Below are 20,234 nucleotides of genomic sequence, written 5' to 3' on the forward strand. Positions count from 1 at the left end.
TATATCTTTTATGTAATTTTTTATTTTAAAATTTATATTCATTAATTTTGTATATCTTATTTCTAATATATACATTTTTTAATTACTTTGTAATATATATATATATTAGGGCTGCAACTAACGATTAATTTGATAATCGATTAATCTGTCAATTATTACTTCAATTAATCGATTAATAATCGGATAAAAGAGACAAATTACATTTCTATCCTTTACAGTATTTTATTGAAAAAAAACCCAGTATACTGGCACCATACTTATTTTGATTATTGTTTCTCAGCTTTTTGTACATGTTGCAGTTTATAAATAAAGGTTTATTAAAAAAAATTAAAAAAAAAAAAAAATTGCCTCTGCGCATGCGCATAGCATAGATCCAACGAATCGATGACTAAATTAATTGCCAACTATTTTTATAATCGATTTTAATCGATTTAATCGATTAGTTGTTGCAGCCCTAATATATATATATATATATCTATCTATATATATATATATATATATATATATATATATATATATCTATATATATATATATATATAGATATATATATATATATATATATATATAGATATATATATAGATATATAGATATATATATATATATATATATATATATATAAACATACATATATATATGTATATATATATATATATATATATATATATATATATATATATATATATATATATATATATATATATATAGATATATATATGTATATATATATATATATATATATATATATATATATATATATCTATATATATATATATATATATATATATATTAATATTTGTGGGATTTTAACAAAATACTTTTGTAAAATAATCTATATTTTTATACATTTATTATTATTAATATTTTTTTTTTATGTCAATCAAATACTAATTATATTTGCAGGATTTTAACCCTTTAAGTGGCAGAATGATGAAAAATGTCAGGTTCCTAAAAAACTACGGTAAAATATTCTATATTAATATATCTTTTATGTAATTTTTTTTTTCTAATTTATATTCATAATTTTTTAAATCTTAATTCTAATATATATGTATTTTTTAATTACTTTGTAATTTATATCTATCTATCTATCAAATATTCATATTTGTGGGATTTTAACAAAATACTTTTGTAAAATATTCAATATTTTTATACATTTATTATTATTATTCAATTTTATTTTTTTTTAAATGTCAATCAATTACTAATTATGTTTGCGGGACTTTAAATGCCAGTATGATGAAAAATGGAACATTGCATAAAATACTGAAAATGATTCTGTATTATTATTATTACTATTTTTTCCACACTTTAAATGAGTCAAAATTTAAAACTACTCCAGCTTGATATATATGTCTATAAGATACTAATTATATTTGCAGGAGTTTAACCCTTTGAATGGCAGAATGATGAAAAATGCCAGGTTCCTAACAACTACTGTAAAATATTCTATATTAATATATATTTTATGTATTTTTTTATTTTGTAATTTATATTCATTTATTTTTTTAAATCTTATTTCTAATATATATTTTTTTAGATTACTTTGTAATATATATATATATATATATATATATATATATATATATATATATATATATATATATATATATATATATATATATATATATATATATATATATATATATATATATATATATATATATATATATATATATATATATATATATATATATATGTATCAAATATTTATATTTGTGGGATTTTAACAAAATACTTTTGTAAAATATTCAATATTTTTATACATTTATTATTATTATTCAATATTTCTTTTTTAAATGTCAATCAATTACTAATTATGTTTGCGGGACTTTAAATGCCAGTATGATGAAAAATGGAACATTGCATAAAATACTGAAAATGATTCTGTATTATTATTATTACTATTTTTTCCACACTTTAAATTAGTCAATATTTTAAAACTACTTCAACTTGATATATATGTCTATAAAATACTAATTATATTTGCAGGAGTTTAACCCTTTAAATGGCAGAATGATGAAAAATGTCAGGTCCCTAAAAAACTACTGTAAAATATTCTATATTAATATATCTTTTATGTATTTTTTTATTTTGTAATTTATATTCATTTATTTTTTAAAATCTTATTTCTAATATATATATTTTTAGATTACTTTGTAATATATACCGTAATTTCAGGAGTATAAGCCGCACCTGACTATAAGCCGCACCAGCTAAATTTAGGGGAAAATACAGATTGCTCCATATATAAGCCGCACCCGACTATAAGCCGCAGGGTTTTGATGTGTAATTACCGTAGTATATAGGGGTTCCTGCTACCACGGAGGGGATTGTCGGGACAGAGATGACTGTTTGGGAACGCAAAGCGTCCCATTTATTAACAATAAATCTTTCAATCATTCAATCAAACTTTCACATCTTTGACATGGCGAACAGCATTCGTGCAGAGTACAAATAATACAACGGTGCAAAGTAATACAAAGTGCTCGCCTGTACGTTATCAAAATAACCAGCCTACTGGTATATGAAAAGTCAGTCTTTAATCATTGTGTCATCGTCTTCCTCCTGCGTACTAAAACCACCGAAATACTCTTCGTCGATGTCGGAGAAGAACAGGCCGTAAATAAGCCGCACCGTTGTATAAGCCGCAGGGACCAGAACGAGGGGAAAAAGTAGCGGCTTATAGTCCGGAAATTACGGTATATATGTATATGTATCAAATATTAATATTTGTGGGATTTTAACAAAATACTTTTGTAAAATATTCTATATTTTTATACATTTAATATTATTATTTTTTAAATGTCAATCAAATACTAATTATGTTTGCGGGATTTTAACCCTTTAAATGCCAGTATGATGAAAAATGGAACATTCCATAAAATAGTGAAAATGATTCTATATTATTATTATTATTGTTACTATTTTTTCCACACTTTAAATGAGTCAATATTTTAAAACTACTTCAGCTTGATATATATGTCTATAAAATACTAATTATATTTGCAGGATTTTAACCCTTTAAATGGCAGAATGATGAAAAATGTCAGGTCCCTAAAAAACTACTGTAAAATATTCTATATTAATATATCTTTTATGTATTTTTTAATTTTGTAATTTATATTCATTTATTTTTTAAAATCTTATTTCTAATATATATTTTTTTAGATTACTTTGTAATATATATATGTATCAAATATGAATATTTGTGGGATTTTAACAAAATACTTTTGTAAAATATTCTATATTTTTATACATTTAATATTATTATTTTTTAAATGTCAATCAAATACTAATTATGTTTGTGGGATTTTAACCCTTTAAATGCCAGTATGATGAAAAATGGAACATTCCATAAAATAGTGAAAATGATTCTATATTATTATTATTATTATTACTATTTTTTCCACACTTTAAATGAGTCAATATTTTAAAACTACTTCAGCTTGATATATATGTCTATAAAATACTAATTATATTTGCAGGATTTTAACCCTTTAAATGGCAGAATGATGAAAAATGTCAGGTCCCTAAAAAACTACTGTAAAATATTCTATATTAATATATCTTTTATGTATTTTTTTATTTCGTAATTTATATTCATTTATTTTTAAAAATCTTATTTCTAATATATTTTTTTTTAGATTATTTTGTAATATATATATGTATCAAATATTAATATTTGTGGGATTTTAACAAAATACTTTTGTAAAATATTCTATATTTTCATACATTTAATATTATTACTTTTTAAATGTCAATCAAATACTAATTATGTTTGCGGGATTTTAACCCTTTAAATGCCAGTATGATGAAAAATGGAACATTCCATAAAATAGTGAAAATGATTCTATATTATTATTATTATTATTACTATTTTTTCCACACTTTAAATGAGTCAATATTTTAAAACTACTTCAACTTGATATATATGTCTATAAAATACTAATTATATTTGCAGGATTTTAACCCTTTAAATGGCAGAATGATGAAAAATGTCAGGTCCCTAAAAAACTACTGTAAAATATTCTATATTAATATATCTTTTATGTATTTTTTTATTTTGTAATTTATATTCATTTATTTTTTTAAATCTTATTTCTAATATATATTTTTTTAGATTACTTTGTAATATATATATGTATCAAATATTAATATTTGTGGGATTTTAACAAAATACTTTTGTAAAATATTCTATATTTTTATACATTTAATATTATTATTTTTTAAATGTCAATCAAATACTAATTATGTTTGCGGGATTTTAACCCTTTAAATGCCAGTATGATGAAAAATGGAACATTCCATAAAATAGTGAAAATGATTCTATATTATTATCATTATTATTACTATTTTTTCCACACTTTAAATGAGTCAATATTTTAAAACTACTTCAACTTGATATATATGTCTATAAAATACTAATTATATTTGCAGGAGTTTAACCCTTTAAATGGCAGAATGATGAAAAATGTCAGGTTCCTAACAACTGCTGTAAAATATTCTATATTAATATATATTTTATGTATTTTTTTATTTTGTAATTTATATTCATTTATTTTTTTAAATCTTATTTCTAATATATATTTTTTTAGATTACTTTGTAATATTTATATGTATCAAATATTAATATTTGTGGGATTTTAACAAAATACTTTTGTAAAATATTCTATATTTTTATACATTTAATATTATTATTTTTTAAATGTCAATCAAATACTAATTATGTTTGCGGGATTTTAACCCTTTAAATGCCAGTATGATGAAAAATGGAACATTCCATAAAATAGTGAAAATGATTCTACATTATTATTATTATTATTACTATTTTTTCCACACTTTAAATGAGTCAATATTTTAAAACTACTTCAGCTTGAAATATATGTCTATAAAATACTAATTATATTTGCAGGATTTTAACCCTTTAAATGGCAGAATGATGAAAAATGTCAGGTCCCTAAAAAACTACTGTAAAATATTCTATATTAATATATATTTTATGTATTTTTTTATTTTGTAATTTATATTCATTTCTTTTTTTAAATCTTATTTCTAATATATATTTTTTTAGATTACTTTGTAATATATATATATGTATCAAATATTAATATTTGTGGGATTTTAACGAAATACTTTTGTAAAATATTCTATATTTTTATACATTTAATATTATTATTTTTTAAATGTCAATCAAATACTAATCATGTTTGCGGGATTTTAACCCTTTAAATGCCAGTATGATGAAAAATGGAACATTCCATAAAATAGTGAAAATGATTCTATATTATTATTATTATTATTACTATTTTTTCCACATTTTAAATGAGTCAATATTTTAAAACTACTTCAACTTGATATATATGTCTATAAAATACTAATTATATTTGCAGGATTTTAACCCTTTAAATGGCAGAATGATGAAAAATGTCAGGTCCCTAAAAAAACTGTATTATTTCATAATTAAATATTATTGTAGGTGTTCTGTGAAGTGAATTGTATTTATATAGCGCTTTTCTCTAGTGACTCAAAGCGCTTTACATAGTGAAAACCCAATATCTAAGTTACATTTAAACCAGTGTGGGTGGCACTGAGAGCAGGTGGGTAAAGTGTCTTGCCCAAGGACACAACGGCAGTGACTAGGATGGCGGAAGCGGGAATCGAACCTGCAACCCTCAGGTTGATGGCACGGCCACTCTACCAACCGAGCTATACCGCCCCTGTGAAATACTAAATATATTTGTGGCACCCTTTAAAGGCCTGTATATATTATTTTATGTATTAATAATAGTAACAAATTTTCATTTTAAGATCCAAAGAAGGTTCAATGATGGCATCAACATTATTTTCCTGTTAATAAAGTCATAAAAGACTGCATGAGCTTATGTTAAGATACACGAGGGCTCAAAAATGGCATTTTATGGGACATTTTTGTCATTTGGAGCAAATATGTTTTTTTAATGGCACAAAATCTCCAGCATGTCCAAATAATGAGGAGCATGTTTCCTTCAGAGAAGCACTGGAGGACAGACGGCATCAGCGACTTCTGTCTCAACCAGGAGGAGGGCACGCTCTCCTTCAGGATGGACTCCCTCTACCCTTTTGTGCTCATGCTGCGCACCTACGCCAACTTTCCCTTCCGGAGCTGGGAGCTGCGGCCGCTGGGCCAGGACTCGGCTCGCTTCAGCATCCAGGGGGCGCTCATGGACCTCAGCATCACCGTCAAGGTGGGACCGCGGTGGGCGAGACACGGCGGAGGGGGCCGTAGTAAATAAGTATGTGTTCTCTCCAGGGGAACCTGTGCATGCTGCAGTCGGAGCAAGACGTGGGCCTGGCGGACCTCTTTGACCGCTGGATGAGTGCGCCCCAGCTGCAGCGGGCCATGGTCCAGGCCGGGATCAACGTCTTTGTGAACGAGCACACCGACAAGTTTGTGCCTTCCTGCTGCAAGGTTGGCATCTCCGACACCACAGTGTGTGCGCACCCTCATGCGGAGTCCATCTTTGGTTGCCACGGAGACAGAGTGGTAAAAAGACTTAGAACTTTAGTTCTAAGGCTGTCCAAATCCAAAGCAGGGGTCTCCAACCTTTTTTCCCACCAGGGAAAGGTATGCATTATTTCTCACGTGTGGCAGATACAAACAGCAAAAAAATCTACTCGCCATAACGCCGAAGTAGTTGTAGCCCTGGCCGTGTTTCTATACGAGGAGATGGTCCCCGGTCCCACCTTGGCCCTTCAGCGATGTCCCACTTCAATAAATACCGCTCAAAATACCATCATTTACGTCACCACGCCTTGAAAAATACTACACACAAACACATTTACAGTTGAGGTTTTTATTATTTGGGTGGTATGTCAATATATCAGGGGTGTCCAAACTTTTTGTAAATAATGTAAATAATTCAATGTATATACTCTGATGATGATTATCTTGTGTTATGACTGTATTATAATGATAGTATATATCTGTATCATGAATCAATTTAAGTGGACCCCGACTTAAACAAGTGTGAAAAACTTATTGGGGTGTTACCATTTAGTGGTCAATTGTACGGAATATGTACTGTACTGTGCAATCTACTAATGGAAGTCTCAATCAATCAATCAAATTTCCACTGAGGGCCGTACGCTGAAAAATGAAAACATGCGGGGGTCATTTTCATATTTTTCACTTACAAAATCATTACTATTTATAGATTAGTTTTACCTTTAAGACTCTCCTTAAGTTTGGTCTCGGTGACCAGTCATAAATTGTTTGAAAAAACAGTCATTTATATATATATATATATGTGTATATATATATTAGGGATGTCCGATAATGGCTTTTTGCCGATATCCGATATTCCGATATTGTCCAACTCTTTAATTACCGATACCGATATCAACCGATACCGATATCAACCGATATATACAGTCGTGGAATTAACACATTATTATGCCTAATTTGGACAACCATGTATGGTGAAGATAAGGTACTTTAAAAAAAAAAAAATAAATAAGATAACTAAATTAAAAACATTTTCTTGAATAAAAAAGAAAGTAAAACAATATAAAAACAGTTACATAGAAACTAGTAATGAATGAAAATGAGTAAAATTAACTGTTAAAGGTTAGTACTATTAGTGGACCAGCAGCACACACAATCATGTGTGCTTACGGACTGTATCCCTTGCAGACTGTATTGATATGTATTGATATATAATGTAGGAACCAGAATATTGATAACAGAAAGAAATGGGGAGAGGGAGTTTTTTTGGGTTGGTGCACTAATTGTAAGTGTATCTTGTGTTTTTTATGTTGATTTAATAAAAAAAACAAAAAAAAACAAACAAAAAAAAACGATACAGACAATAAAAAAACCGATACCGATAATTTCCGATATTACATTTTAACGCATTTATCGGCCGATAATATCGGCAGGCCGATATTATCGGACATCCCTAATATATATATATATGTACAGTATAATAATGTGTATGTATGTATGTATGTGTATATATGTATGTAAATGTGTATATGTGTGTGTATATACAGCATATGTATGTGTGTGTGTGTGTATATATATATGTATGTGTGTGTATATACAGTGGTGGTCAAAATTGTTACTATTATTAATACATAAAATAATATTTACAGGCCTTTAAAGGGTCCCACAAATATATTTAGTATTTCACAGAACACTTACAATAATATTTAATTATGAAATAATACATATACAGTGGTGGTCAAACGTGTACATACACTTGTAAAGAACATCATGTCATGGCTGTCTGGACTTTACAATCATTTCTTATATTTTTGTGATGTAGTGATTGAAGCACATACTTGTTGCTCACCAAAAACATTCATGAAGTTTGCTTCTTTTATGAATTTATTATGGCTCTACTGAAAATGTGAGGGTCAAAAGTATACATACAGCAATGTTAATATTTGCTCCCTTGGCAAGTTGACCTGCAATAAGGCGCTTTTGGTAGCCATCCACAAGCTTCTGCTTGACCACTTGACCACTAAATTGCTGCAGTTCAGCTAAATGTGTTGCTTTTCCGACACGGACTTGTTTCTTCAGCATTGTCCACACCTTTAAGTCAGGACTTTGGGAAGGCCGTTCTAAAACCTTCATTCTAGCCTGATTTAGCCATTCCTTGACCACTTTTGAGGTGTGTTTGGGGTCATTGTCCTGTTGGAACACCCAACAAGACCCAACCTCCGGGCTGATGATTTTAGCTTGTCCTGAACAATTTGGAGCTAATCCTCCTTTTTCATTGTCCCATTTAAAGCAGCAGTTCCATTGGCAGCAAAACAGGCCCAGAGCATAATACTACCACCACCATGCTTGACGGTAGGCATGGTGTTCCTGGGATTAAAGGCCTCCCCTTTTCTCCTCCAAACATATTGCTGGGTATTGTGGCCAAACAGCTCCATTTTTGTTTCATCTGACCACAGAACTTTCCTCCAGAAGGTCTTATCTTTGCCCAGACTTCCCTCTCGTCAGCTCCCACCTTTGTCAAAATATCCCCAAACTTGTCCCAGTTGGTTTGTACTACAAACATTTTTGGTCTGTTATAGTTTTTTGTTATGGGGCTGGTTATGACTAATAAAACGTTAACATAAAAAAGACTTGTCAAATGTCAGTGTTGTAATATTTGCAGTAAGGGGGCAACTTCACCATGCAGGTGAAATATATACGTATTGTATTTGTGCCTCAGGAGCGTCTGGCAGAGAACACAGCCTATGAACAGATGTCACTATTTGCCTCCGTCTGCACCTTCTCCTGGAGCAAGTGGAACTCCCAGTGTGGCGGCCAGCACGTCATCATGAAGGTGCGTTCAACACTTCTCTCCTGTCTTCCTAAACATCTTTTTACTGGAAAAAATCATTGAAATTGAATTACAAAAAAAAAAGGTAACACTTCTTACGTGTTTTTTATTTTATTTTTATATTTTGGAATATATGTATATTTATGCATGTACACATTTGTGTGTGTATATATATGTATATATATATATAATAATTAACTTAGAATTTCATGGCTGCAACACGTGCCAAAGTAGTTGGGAAAGGGCATGTTCACCACTGTGTTACATGGCCTTTCCTTTTAACAACACTCAGTAAAGGTTTGGGAAGTGAGGAGACACATTTTTGAAGTGGAATTCTTTCCCATTCTTGCTTGATGTACAGCTTAAGTTGTTCAACAGTCCGGGGGTCTCCCTTGTGCTATTTTAGGCTTCATATTTTCAATGGGAGACAGGTCTGGACTACAGGCAGGCCAGTCTAGTACCCGCACTCTTTTACTATGAAGCCACGTTGATGTAACACCTGGCTTGGCATTGTCTTGCTGAAATAAGCAGGGGCGTCCATGATAACAACATATGTTGCTCCAAAAGCTGTATGTACCTTTCAGCATTAATGGTGCCTTCACAGATGTGCAAGTTACCCATGTCTTGGCCACTAATACACCCCCATACCATCACACATGCTGGCTTTTACACTTTGCGCCTAGAACAATCCGGATGGTTCGTTTTCCTCTTTGGTCCGGAGGACACGACATCCACAGTTTCCAAAAACAATTTGAAATGTGGACTCGTCAGACCACAGAACACTTTTCCACTTTGTATCAGTCCATCTTAGATGAGCTCAGGCCCAGCGAAGCCGACGGCGTTTCTGGGTGTTGTTGATAAATGGTTTTCGCCTTGCATAGGAGAGTTTTAACTTGCACTTACAGATGTAGCGACCAACTGTAGTTACTGACATTGGGTTTCTGAAGTGTTCCTGAGCCCATGTGGTGATATCCTGATTATATATATACATACACACACTATATGTGTGTGTATGTATATATATATATATATACACGCACACACACTATGTGTGTGTGTATATATATATATATATATATATATATATATATATATACACACACACACTATGTGTGTATATATATACACACACTGTGTATATATATATATATACACACTATATGTGTGTGTATATATAGACACACTGTGTGTCTATATATATATATATGTATGTATATATATATACACACACACACACTATATATGTACATATATATACACACTATGTGTGTGTGTATATATATATATATATATATTTATATATATATATATATATATATATATATATATATATATATATATATATATATATATATATATTTATATATATATATTAGAGATGTCCGATAATATCGGTCTGCCGATATTGTCGGCCGATAAATACGTTAAAATGTAATATCGGAAATTATCAGTATCGTTTTTTTTTATTAGCAGTATCGTTTTTTTTTTTTTTAAATTAAATCCACATAAAAAACACAAGATACTTACAATTAGTGCACCAACCCAAAAAACCTCCCTCCCCATTCACACAAAAGGGTTGTTTCTTTCTGTTATTAATATTCTGGTTCCTACATTATATATCAATATATATCAATACAGTCTGCAAGGGATACAGTCCGTAAGCACACATGATTGTGCGTGCTGCTGCTCCACTAATAGTACTAACCTTTAACAGTTAATTTTACACATTTTCATTAATTACTAGTTTCTATGTAACTGTTTTTATATTGTTTTACTTTCTTTTTTATACAAGAAAATGTTTTTAATTTATTTATCTTATTTTATTTGATTCATTTTTTAAAACAGTACCTTATCTTCACCATACCTGGTTGTCCAAATTAGGCATAATGTGTTAATTCCACGACTGTATATATCGGTTGATATCGGTATCGGTAATTAAAGAGTTGGACAATATCGGCATATCGGATATCGGCAAAAAGCCATTATCGGACATCCCTAATATATATATATATATATATATATATATATATATATATATATATACATACACACACACACACACTATATGTGTGCACACTATATGTGTGTATATATATATATATATATATATATATATATATACATACATATATACATTATATGTAGGTATATAGATACATAACATTTAATTAAAAAAAATAGGGAACACCTCTTTTTTTTTTTTTCAAACAGTGTCCAGCATGGCATGATAAGGCTTTTAATGAGATGTCATCAGCCATGTTTGTGCTGTGAACACAGTGAGCGACGCTGACATTTACACACACACACACACCTCACTTTCAGGCGTGCGAGCACCAGGGTCCAGACCCGGTCCCTGACGACCAATGGAGTCTCTACCTGCTGGGGGCTCACAGATTCCAGAAGCTGGAGATAACGGAGACGAGCGAGGCGTTCTGCGCCGACCATCAGCCCGACAGTGAGTTCCACTCCACCTTCATCCACATGCTGCAGGACAACATGAGTCCTGAGGGCATAGGTCACGCCCGGGAGTGCCACTTCCTCTTTGTGGACACTGTGCAGAGTCTGCTCTGTGCCACCCGACCCTTCATGTTTTGCTAAATTAAACCAAAACACCAACAATTGCAGAATTGGCTCGTTTATTAATGCAAATCATCTTCTTGGAAATATTACAAAAGTGTGACCATCACAGCAAAACACAACCTTTGGTGGTTAAAATCTAAATGTACATGTCACCCACTCCAAAAGTCATAAATATACATTAAACACTCTTTTAAAATATTTTATTATTAGCTTAAAAAGTGATATAAAAAGGACTCGGGTTTAAAAAGCCGTTGTGTGGCGCCAAAATAAAAGTCTAAATTTGGAGTTTGACGGACAAGAAATACTGATTGACGACTGCATGATAATGTGAAGGATGTTGGGCAACTAACAAAATGTCCTCAGCTGCTTGCCGTGCACACAAACTAGTTGGGCAACTAGTTCGTGACAACAAGAACCTCCCATTTGCGTTAGCCACGCCCCCCCAGGCTCGCAGCACCCGGTCCACAGGAGGGACTAGACTGGGGGCTGGCCGTTGTGCCGCAGGCCGGCGTAAGGCCACAGAAGCTGCTGGATGGTCATCCAGGAGTCCCCGGTGCCCACAGGGGCCGCGTCCACCGCGGGCTGCATCACCAGGCTGGCCAACAGCGCCACCAGACCTAGTCAGGACCACACAATCATGGCCACTCAACAACAACTGCACTTTATTTTATTATTATTATTAATCAGTCACAATCCTCATGTAAGACAAGAACACGCTTTTCTTTTTTTATGCATTCTAACTCACAAAATACGGCAAGTAAGAGGTGGCTAATAGGAATATACTAGTGTGCCCATAAAAGCCACACAAGAACAACACTTTATTTACATCTCCTGACCTGAATATTAACAAGTGTTAGCATTGTTGTTATTATAAGCGCTAACGCAGACATACTGAGCTGCTGCATGGCCTCGGAGTTGGTGAAAGTTGATTGTTTATGATAAATCATGTGTCTCACCTGGATAGTAGAAGGCTGTGGACATAAACCCACAAGTTGGTCAACTTTGACATCCAACTTAGACCTGGAGGTGGCGAGAACGACGCAAAAAGACACTTTTTTGTGGCGCTTTTTTTTTAACCCTTTGTGAGGATCATGATTACTTCATGTAAACGGGAAGATATAAACATCCCATCAGTCTTTATCCCAGTGAGAGCAGACATCGTAGACTAAGTGATTGTACATCTTGTTTAGCACTTAGCAATACTGCAACTTGATGCTTAGTGTTGGACTAAAACTGCATCTGTTTAGCACACATATCGTCACTGAAGTCATGACAGGATGTAAACGCCTCGAGAGCCCATATTTGAAAACAACCAGGAAGACGGCCATTTTTAGGCCAAAACCAGGTGTCGTTCTTGAAGGAACTCCTAGGGATTTGGACCAAATGACAGATACTAGACCATACTTGCCAACCTTCAGACCTCCGATATCGGGAGGTGGGGGGGGGGGGGGGGGGGGGGGGCGTGTTTGGGGCGGGGGCGTGGCTAAGGGCGTGGTTAAGAGGAGAGTATATTTACAGCTAGAATTCACCAAGTATTTCATATATATATATATATATATATATATATATATATATATATATATATATATATATATATATATATATATATATATTTTTTTTTTTACATTATACATATAAATAAAATATTTGAATTTCAGTGTTCTGCAGGCTATCCAGTAGATGGCAGTATTGTCCTGTTTAAGAGTGTCACAACATTGCTGTTTACTGCAGACAAACTGCTTTACGGTAGACTAAACGTGACTGCTGTTGTTGTGTGTTGTTACCGCGCTGGGAGGACGTTAATGAAACTGCCTAACAATAAACCCACATAAGAAACCAGGAACTCTCCCTCCTTGTTGTGCACTCTACTCTCTAAAAGCCGTAGATGTTATGACGTCATTGGGCAGGCAAGCTGTTCATATTGTGGGAAAGCGGACGTGAGAACGGCTGTCCCCACTCAGGTCCGCATTGAGCTGGAGGGGGCGTGGCCTCCAGCTCCGGCTGAATACCGGGAGTTTGTCGGGAGAAGCGCTGAATACCGGGAGTCTCCCGCTAAAAACGGGAGGGTTGGCAAGTATGTACTAGACTGATGGGCGACTAAAAACTGCAAAGGAATTCTGCCCATGCCATAGGAAGTGGGCGTGGCATTGCGTCCAACTTCAATCTGATGGCTCGCCACCAAACTTTTAACATGACTTGGGTCCAGAAACTCAAATCTTGATCAGAATTGGTACAAAAGATGAGGACCTCCTAAAGTGCTGGATCAGTCAGTGCCTGGTTTTGGTTAACTGATCAGATGTCCTTCCAAACTGATAGGAGGCTTTTCGGTTGGGGTCTGACCACGACTAGACTTTGTTATCAACACCTTGGGGCGGAAAATTGAAAACTCCAATCTGTCGGAAAGACCGCAATACTGCTGTGGCGCCAACATCGCCCCCTTCTGGTGGGAAATGTAAACTTCCTTCAACAATCTCCGGTCCATAGGCGTGGTCTTACATAAGGATGGTGACTGATGGGCAAGCATCACTGACCTGCGAGAACCAGAACCATGGCCAACCATAGCCAGAGCCCCCGGCTGCCCCGGGCCGCCGTCGCCACCCGGGAGGAAGTCAAGGACTGGGGCAGAGACGGGCATATGGCTGGGTCTGAAGACGCCGGGCTGGAGGAGGAGCTGGGACTGCAAGTCAAGCAAAGACATCCAAAAAATGAGAACATGGTGGAGGCTGGCATGAGGATGGAATGCAGGCCAGGAGAGGTTGCAGCAGATGTCATTAGGACTTGTCTACATTAAGCCGGATAACTCCTTAAACCCACAGTCAGACACACTAAACCATCGTTTAGTGAGCCCCCTTTTAGACCAGTTGATCTGCCGTTTCTTTTCTGCTCTGCCCCCCTCCTTCGTGGAGGGGGGGCAGATTCAGTGACCACAGATGAACCGCTAGCTGTCCAAAGTCGTAACCAGGGTGGACCACTCATCTGTGCATCAGTTGGTGACATCTCTGTGCTGCTGACCTGTCTCCGCTCAGGATGGTCTCCTGCTGGTCCCACTATGGACTGGACTCTCACACTATTAACTAGATCCCCTATGGACTGGACTCTCACACTACTATTATGTTAGATCCACTATGGACTGGACTCTCACACTACTATTATGTTAGATCCACTATGGACTGGACTCTCACACTATTAACTAGATCCCCTATGGACTGGACTCTCACACTACTATTATGTTAGATCCACTATGGACTGGACTCTCACACTATTAACTAGATCCACTATGGACTGGACTCTCACACTATTATGTTAGATCCATTATGGACTGGACTCTCACAATATTATGTTAGATCCACTATGGACTGGACTCTCACACTATTATGTTAGATCCACTATGGACTGGACTCTCACAATATTATGTTAGATCCACTATGGACTGGACTCTCACACTATTATGTTAGATCCACTATGGACTGGACTCTCACACTATTATGTTAGATCCACTATGGACCGGACTCTCTCACTATTATGTTAGATCCACTATGGACTGGACTCTCACACTATTATGTTAGATCCACTATGGACCGGACTCTCTCACTATTATGTTAGATCCACTATGGACTGGACTCTCACACTATTATGTTAAATCCCCTATGGACTGGACTCTCACACTATTATGTTAGATCCACTATGGACTGGACTCTCACACTATTATGTTAGATCCACTATGGACTGGACTCTCACAATATTATGTTAGATCCACTATGGACTGGACTCTTACACTATTATGTTAGATCCACTATGGACTGGATTCTCACACTATTATGTTAAATCCACTATGGACTGGACTCTCACACTATTATGTTAGATCCACTATGGACTGGACTCTCACACTAATATGTTAGATCCACTATGGACTGGACTCTCACACTATTATGTTAGATCCACTATGGACTGGACTCTCACACTATTATGTTAGATCCACTATGGACTGGACTCTCACACTATTAACTAGATCCACTATGGACTGGACTCTCACACTATTAACTAGATCCACTATGGACTGGACTTTCACACTATTAACTAGATCCACTATGGACTGGACTTTCACACTATTATGTTAAATCCACTATGGACTGGACTCTCACACTATTATGTTAGATCCACTATGGACTGGACTCTCACACTATTATGTTAGATCCACTATGGACTAGATTCTCACACTATTATGTTAGATCCACTATGGACCTGGACTCTCACACTATAATGTTAGATACCACTATGGACTGGACTCTTACAATATTATGTTAGATCCACTATGGACTGGACTCTCACACTATTATGTTAGATCCACTATGGAGTAGATTCTCACACTATTATGTTAAATCCACTATGGACTGGACTCTCACACTATTATGTTAGATCCACTATGGACTGGACTCTCACACTATTATGTTAAATCCACTATGGACTGGACTCTCACACTATAATGTTAGATCCACTATGGACTGGACTCTCACACTATTATGTTAGATCCACTATGGACTGGACTCTCACACTATTATGTTAGATCAGGTTTGTTTTTAGCAATCAAGACTATTTCAGTTGTGCGGACGCCATCCTTCTTTGCGGGGACATTGTTGATTGTCATGTCATGTATGGATGTACGTTGTGGACGCCATCTCTGCTCCACACACTGTAAGTCTTTGCTGTCGTCCAGCATTCTGTTTTTGTTTACTTGGTAGCCAGTTCAGTTTTACTTTCATTTTTGCATAGCCTTCCCTATGCTTCATTGCCTTTTCCTAGCAGGACATGCCTTTAGTTCATTTTTGGTTGAAGCATTGCATACCTTTCTACCTGCACGCCGCTCTGCATACTGGGATCACGACAAACCATCCTCGACGCGTTTCGACTTCTACAAAGCAATGAACTACCTGCTGCCACCTACTGGCATGGAGTATTACATGATGATGGCGTTGTGTGTGTGGACAGGGATCAGTTAGGTGGGATATATCCTGAATAAAGTTATCCGGCTTAGTGTGGAAGACACTGGACGGACAAGCAGAGGATGGCGCATGCATAGGCCCCTCCCCCGCACACGCATAGGCCCCTCCCCCGCACATGCATAGGCCCCTCCCCCGCACACTTACAGCATGACAAAGAGTTCCTCCTCACTCCTGAACCACGTGGAAGGAAAAGAACATTTACAAAAGATTATTGTCGAAAGGGAGGGGAAAAAAAAAAGTGGTTAGAAGAAGACACGAATGTCACACAAGCCAAAGAGCGTTTGAACGCAGCGACGTCTCACTCTGGCGGCGTATTTAGAGGCACTAACGTCTTGAGCGGCAGAATGAAGGAGGTCAGTCTGCTGCCCAGCTCGCTGAGGCTGGACCTCCTCTTCTCCGCCACCGGCTCCTCCGGCTCCTCGCCACACTGGGGGTCCGAGGTGTGGCGCCCCGTCCTGTGGGCCCCGCGGGGGGTGGGGGGGAAGGGGAGGGGGAGTCGGACATGGACACACAAGTGACACGCTCAGTCGGCACATCGCTGGACAAAAAAAAGCTGGGCCGCGTCTTGTTTGCATGACGACCACAAACCTTCTACACTTCAATCTTTTCCTACAACATGCGGGAGGGAACTTGTGGACACGCCTGACTGCATGCAAGATGGCTGCATCGCTAACTTTTATACACATTTCTTATTTATTTAAAAGACACAAATTCAATCTGGTTTTTCAACAATTTGGGTCCCACAGTGGAAGATGGAGCCTCGATGCTGGCACTTAGACACTTTTAAAAGGACTTTCCACGTACATTTGTAAATATTAAGATCGAATCATTAACTAGATCCACTATGGACTGGACTCTCACTATTATGTTAGATCCACTATGGACTGGACTCTCTCACTATTATGTTAGATCCACTATGGACTGGACTCTCACTATTATGTTAGATCCACTATGGACTGGACTCTCACACTATTATGTTAGATCCACTATGGACTGGACTCTCACACTATTATGTTAGATCCACTATGGACTGGACTCTCACACTATTATGTTAGATCCACTATGGACTGGACTCTCACACTATTATGTTAGATCCACTATGGACTGGACTCTCACACTATTATGTTAGATCCACTATGGACTGGACTCTCACACTATTATGTTAGATCCACTATGGACTGGACTCTCACTATTATGTTAGATCCACTATGGACTGGACTCTCTCACTATTATGTTAGATCCACTATGGACTGGACTCTCACTATTATGTTAGATCCACTATGGACTGGACTCTCACTATTATGTTAGATCCACTATGGACTGGACTCTCACACTATTATGTTAGATCCACTATGGACTGGACTCTCACACTATTATGTTAGATCCACTATGGACTGGACTCTCACACTATTATGTTAGATCCACTATGGACTGGACTCTCACACTATTATGTTAGATCCACTATGGACTGGACTCTCACACTATTATGTTAGATCCACTATGGACTGGACTCTCACACTATTATGTTAGATCCACTATGGACTGGACTCTCACACTATTATGTTAGATCCACTATGGACTGGACTCTCACTATTATGTTAGATCCACTATGGACTGGACTCTCTCACTATTATGTTAGATCCACTATGGACTGGACTCTCACTATTATGTTAGATCCACTATGGACTGGACTCTCACTATTATGTTAGATCCACTATGGACTGGACTCTCACACTATTATGTTAGATCCACTATGGACTGGACTCTCACACTATTATGTTAGATCCACTATGGACTGGACTCTCACACTATTATGTTAGATCCACTATGGACTGGACTCTCACACTATTATGTTAGATCCACTATGGACTGGACTCTCACACTATTATGTTAGATCCACTATGGACTGGACTCTCACACTATTATGTTAGATCCACTATGGACTGGACTCTCACACTATTATGTTAGATCCACTATGGACTGGACTCTCACTATTATGTTAGATCCACCAAGGACTGTACTCTCACTATTATGTTAGATCCACTATGGACTGGACTCTCACTATTATGTTAGATCCACTATGGACTGGACTCTCACTATTATGTTAGATCCACTATGGACTGGACTCTCACTATTATGTTAGATCCACTATGGACTGGACTCTCACTATTATGTTAGATCCACTATGGACTGGACTCTCACTATTATGTTAGATCCACCAAGGACTGTACTCTCACTATTATGTTAGATCCACTATGGACTGGACTCTCACTATTATGTTAGATCCACTATGGACTGGACTCTCACTATTATGTTATATCCACTATGGACTGGACTCTCTCACTATTATGTTAGATCCACTATGGACTGGACTCTCTTACTATTATGTTAGATCCACTATGGACTGGACTCTCACACTATTATGTTAGATCCACTATGGACTGGACTCTCACACTATTATGTTAGATCCACTATGGACTGGACTCTCACTATTATGCTAGATCCACTATGGACTGGACTCTCACACTATTATGTTAGATCCACTATGGACTGGACTCACACTATTATGTTAGATCCACTATGGACTGGACTCTCACTATTATGTTAGATCCACTATGGACTGGACTCTCACTATTATGTTAGATCCACTATGGACTGGACTCTCACTATTATGTTAGATCCACCAAGGACTGTACTCTCACTATTATGTTGGATCCACTATGGACTGGACTCTCACTATTATGTTAGATCCACTATGGACTGGACTCTCACTATTATGTTAGATCCACTATGGACTGGACTCTCTCACTATTATGTTAGATCCACTATGGACTGGACTCTCTTACTATTATGTTAGATCCACTATGGACTGGACTCTCACTATTATGCTAGATCCACTATGGACTGGACTCTCACACTATTATGTTAGATCCACTATGGACTGGACTCACACTATTATGTTAGATCCACTATGGACTGGACTCTCACACTATTATGTTAGATCCACTATGGACTGGACTCTCACTATTATGTTAGATCCACTATGGACTGGACTCTCACTATTATGTTAGATCCACTATGGACTGGACTCACACTATTATGTTAGATCCACTATGGACTGGACTCTCACTATTATGTTAGATCCACTATGGACTGGACTCACACTATTATGTTAGATCCACTATGGACTGGACTCTCACTATTATGTTGGATCCACTATGGACTGGACTCTCACACTATTAACTAGATCCACTATGGACTGGACTCACACTATTATGTTAGATCCACTATGGACTGGACTCTCTCACTATTATGTTAGATCCACTATGGACTGGACT

At 35.7% G+C, this 20,234-nt stretch overlaps 2 protein-coding genes across 13 annotated transcripts in view; one reads left to right on the plus strand and one right to left on the minus strand.

Moving 5' to 3' along the window:
• The window catches only part of LOC133662476 (dynein axonemal intermediate chain 7-like), a 30,522-nt gene extending 18,588 nt beyond the window's left edge, over positions 1 to 11,934 (plus strand). For both annotated transcript variants that reach the window (XM_062066514.1, XM_062066513.1), the window contains 4 exons: positions 6,012 to 6,226; positions 6,292 to 6,450; positions 9,206 to 9,319; positions 11,639 to 11,934. In XM_062066514.1, the coding sequence (XP_061922498.1) occupies positions 6,012 to 6,226; positions 6,292 to 6,450; positions 9,206 to 9,319; positions 11,639 to 11,914 (764 nt within the window). In that variant the 3' untranslated portion in view covers positions 11,915 to 11,934. The remainder of the gene's footprint in view (positions 1 to 6,011; positions 6,227 to 6,291; positions 6,451 to 9,205; positions 9,320 to 11,638) is intronic.
• Position 11,935: 1 nt separating this feature from the next.
• The window catches only part of lrmp (lymphoid-restricted membrane protein), a 114,664-nt gene continuing 106,365 nt past the window's right edge, over positions 11,936 to 20,234 (minus strand). For 6 of the 11 annotated variants that reach the window (XM_062066501.1, XM_062066508.1, XM_062066505.1 and 3 more), the window contains exons 37-40: positions 17,199 to 17,351; positions 17,041 to 17,067; positions 14,428 to 14,573; positions 11,936 to 12,513 (exon numbers count right to left, since the gene is read on the minus strand). In XM_062066501.1, the coding sequence (XP_061922485.1) occupies positions 12,371 to 12,513; positions 14,428 to 14,573; positions 17,041 to 17,067; positions 17,199 to 17,351 (469 nt within the window). In that variant the 3' untranslated portion in view covers positions 11,936 to 12,370. The remainder of the gene's footprint in view (positions 12,514 to 14,427; positions 14,574 to 17,040; positions 17,068 to 17,198; positions 17,352 to 20,234) is intronic. The other 5 variants (XM_062066507.1, XM_062066506.1, XM_062066511.1 and 2 more) reach the window with 3 other exon arrangements.

The sequence above is a fragment of the Entelurus aequoreus genome, linkage group LG12 (assembly GCF_033978785.1).
Source record: "Entelurus aequoreus isolate RoL-2023_Sb linkage group LG12, RoL_Eaeq_v1.1, whole genome shotgun sequence".
Classification (NCBI taxonomy): Eukaryota; Metazoa; Chordata; class Actinopteri; order Syngnathiformes; family Syngnathidae; genus Entelurus; species Entelurus aequoreus.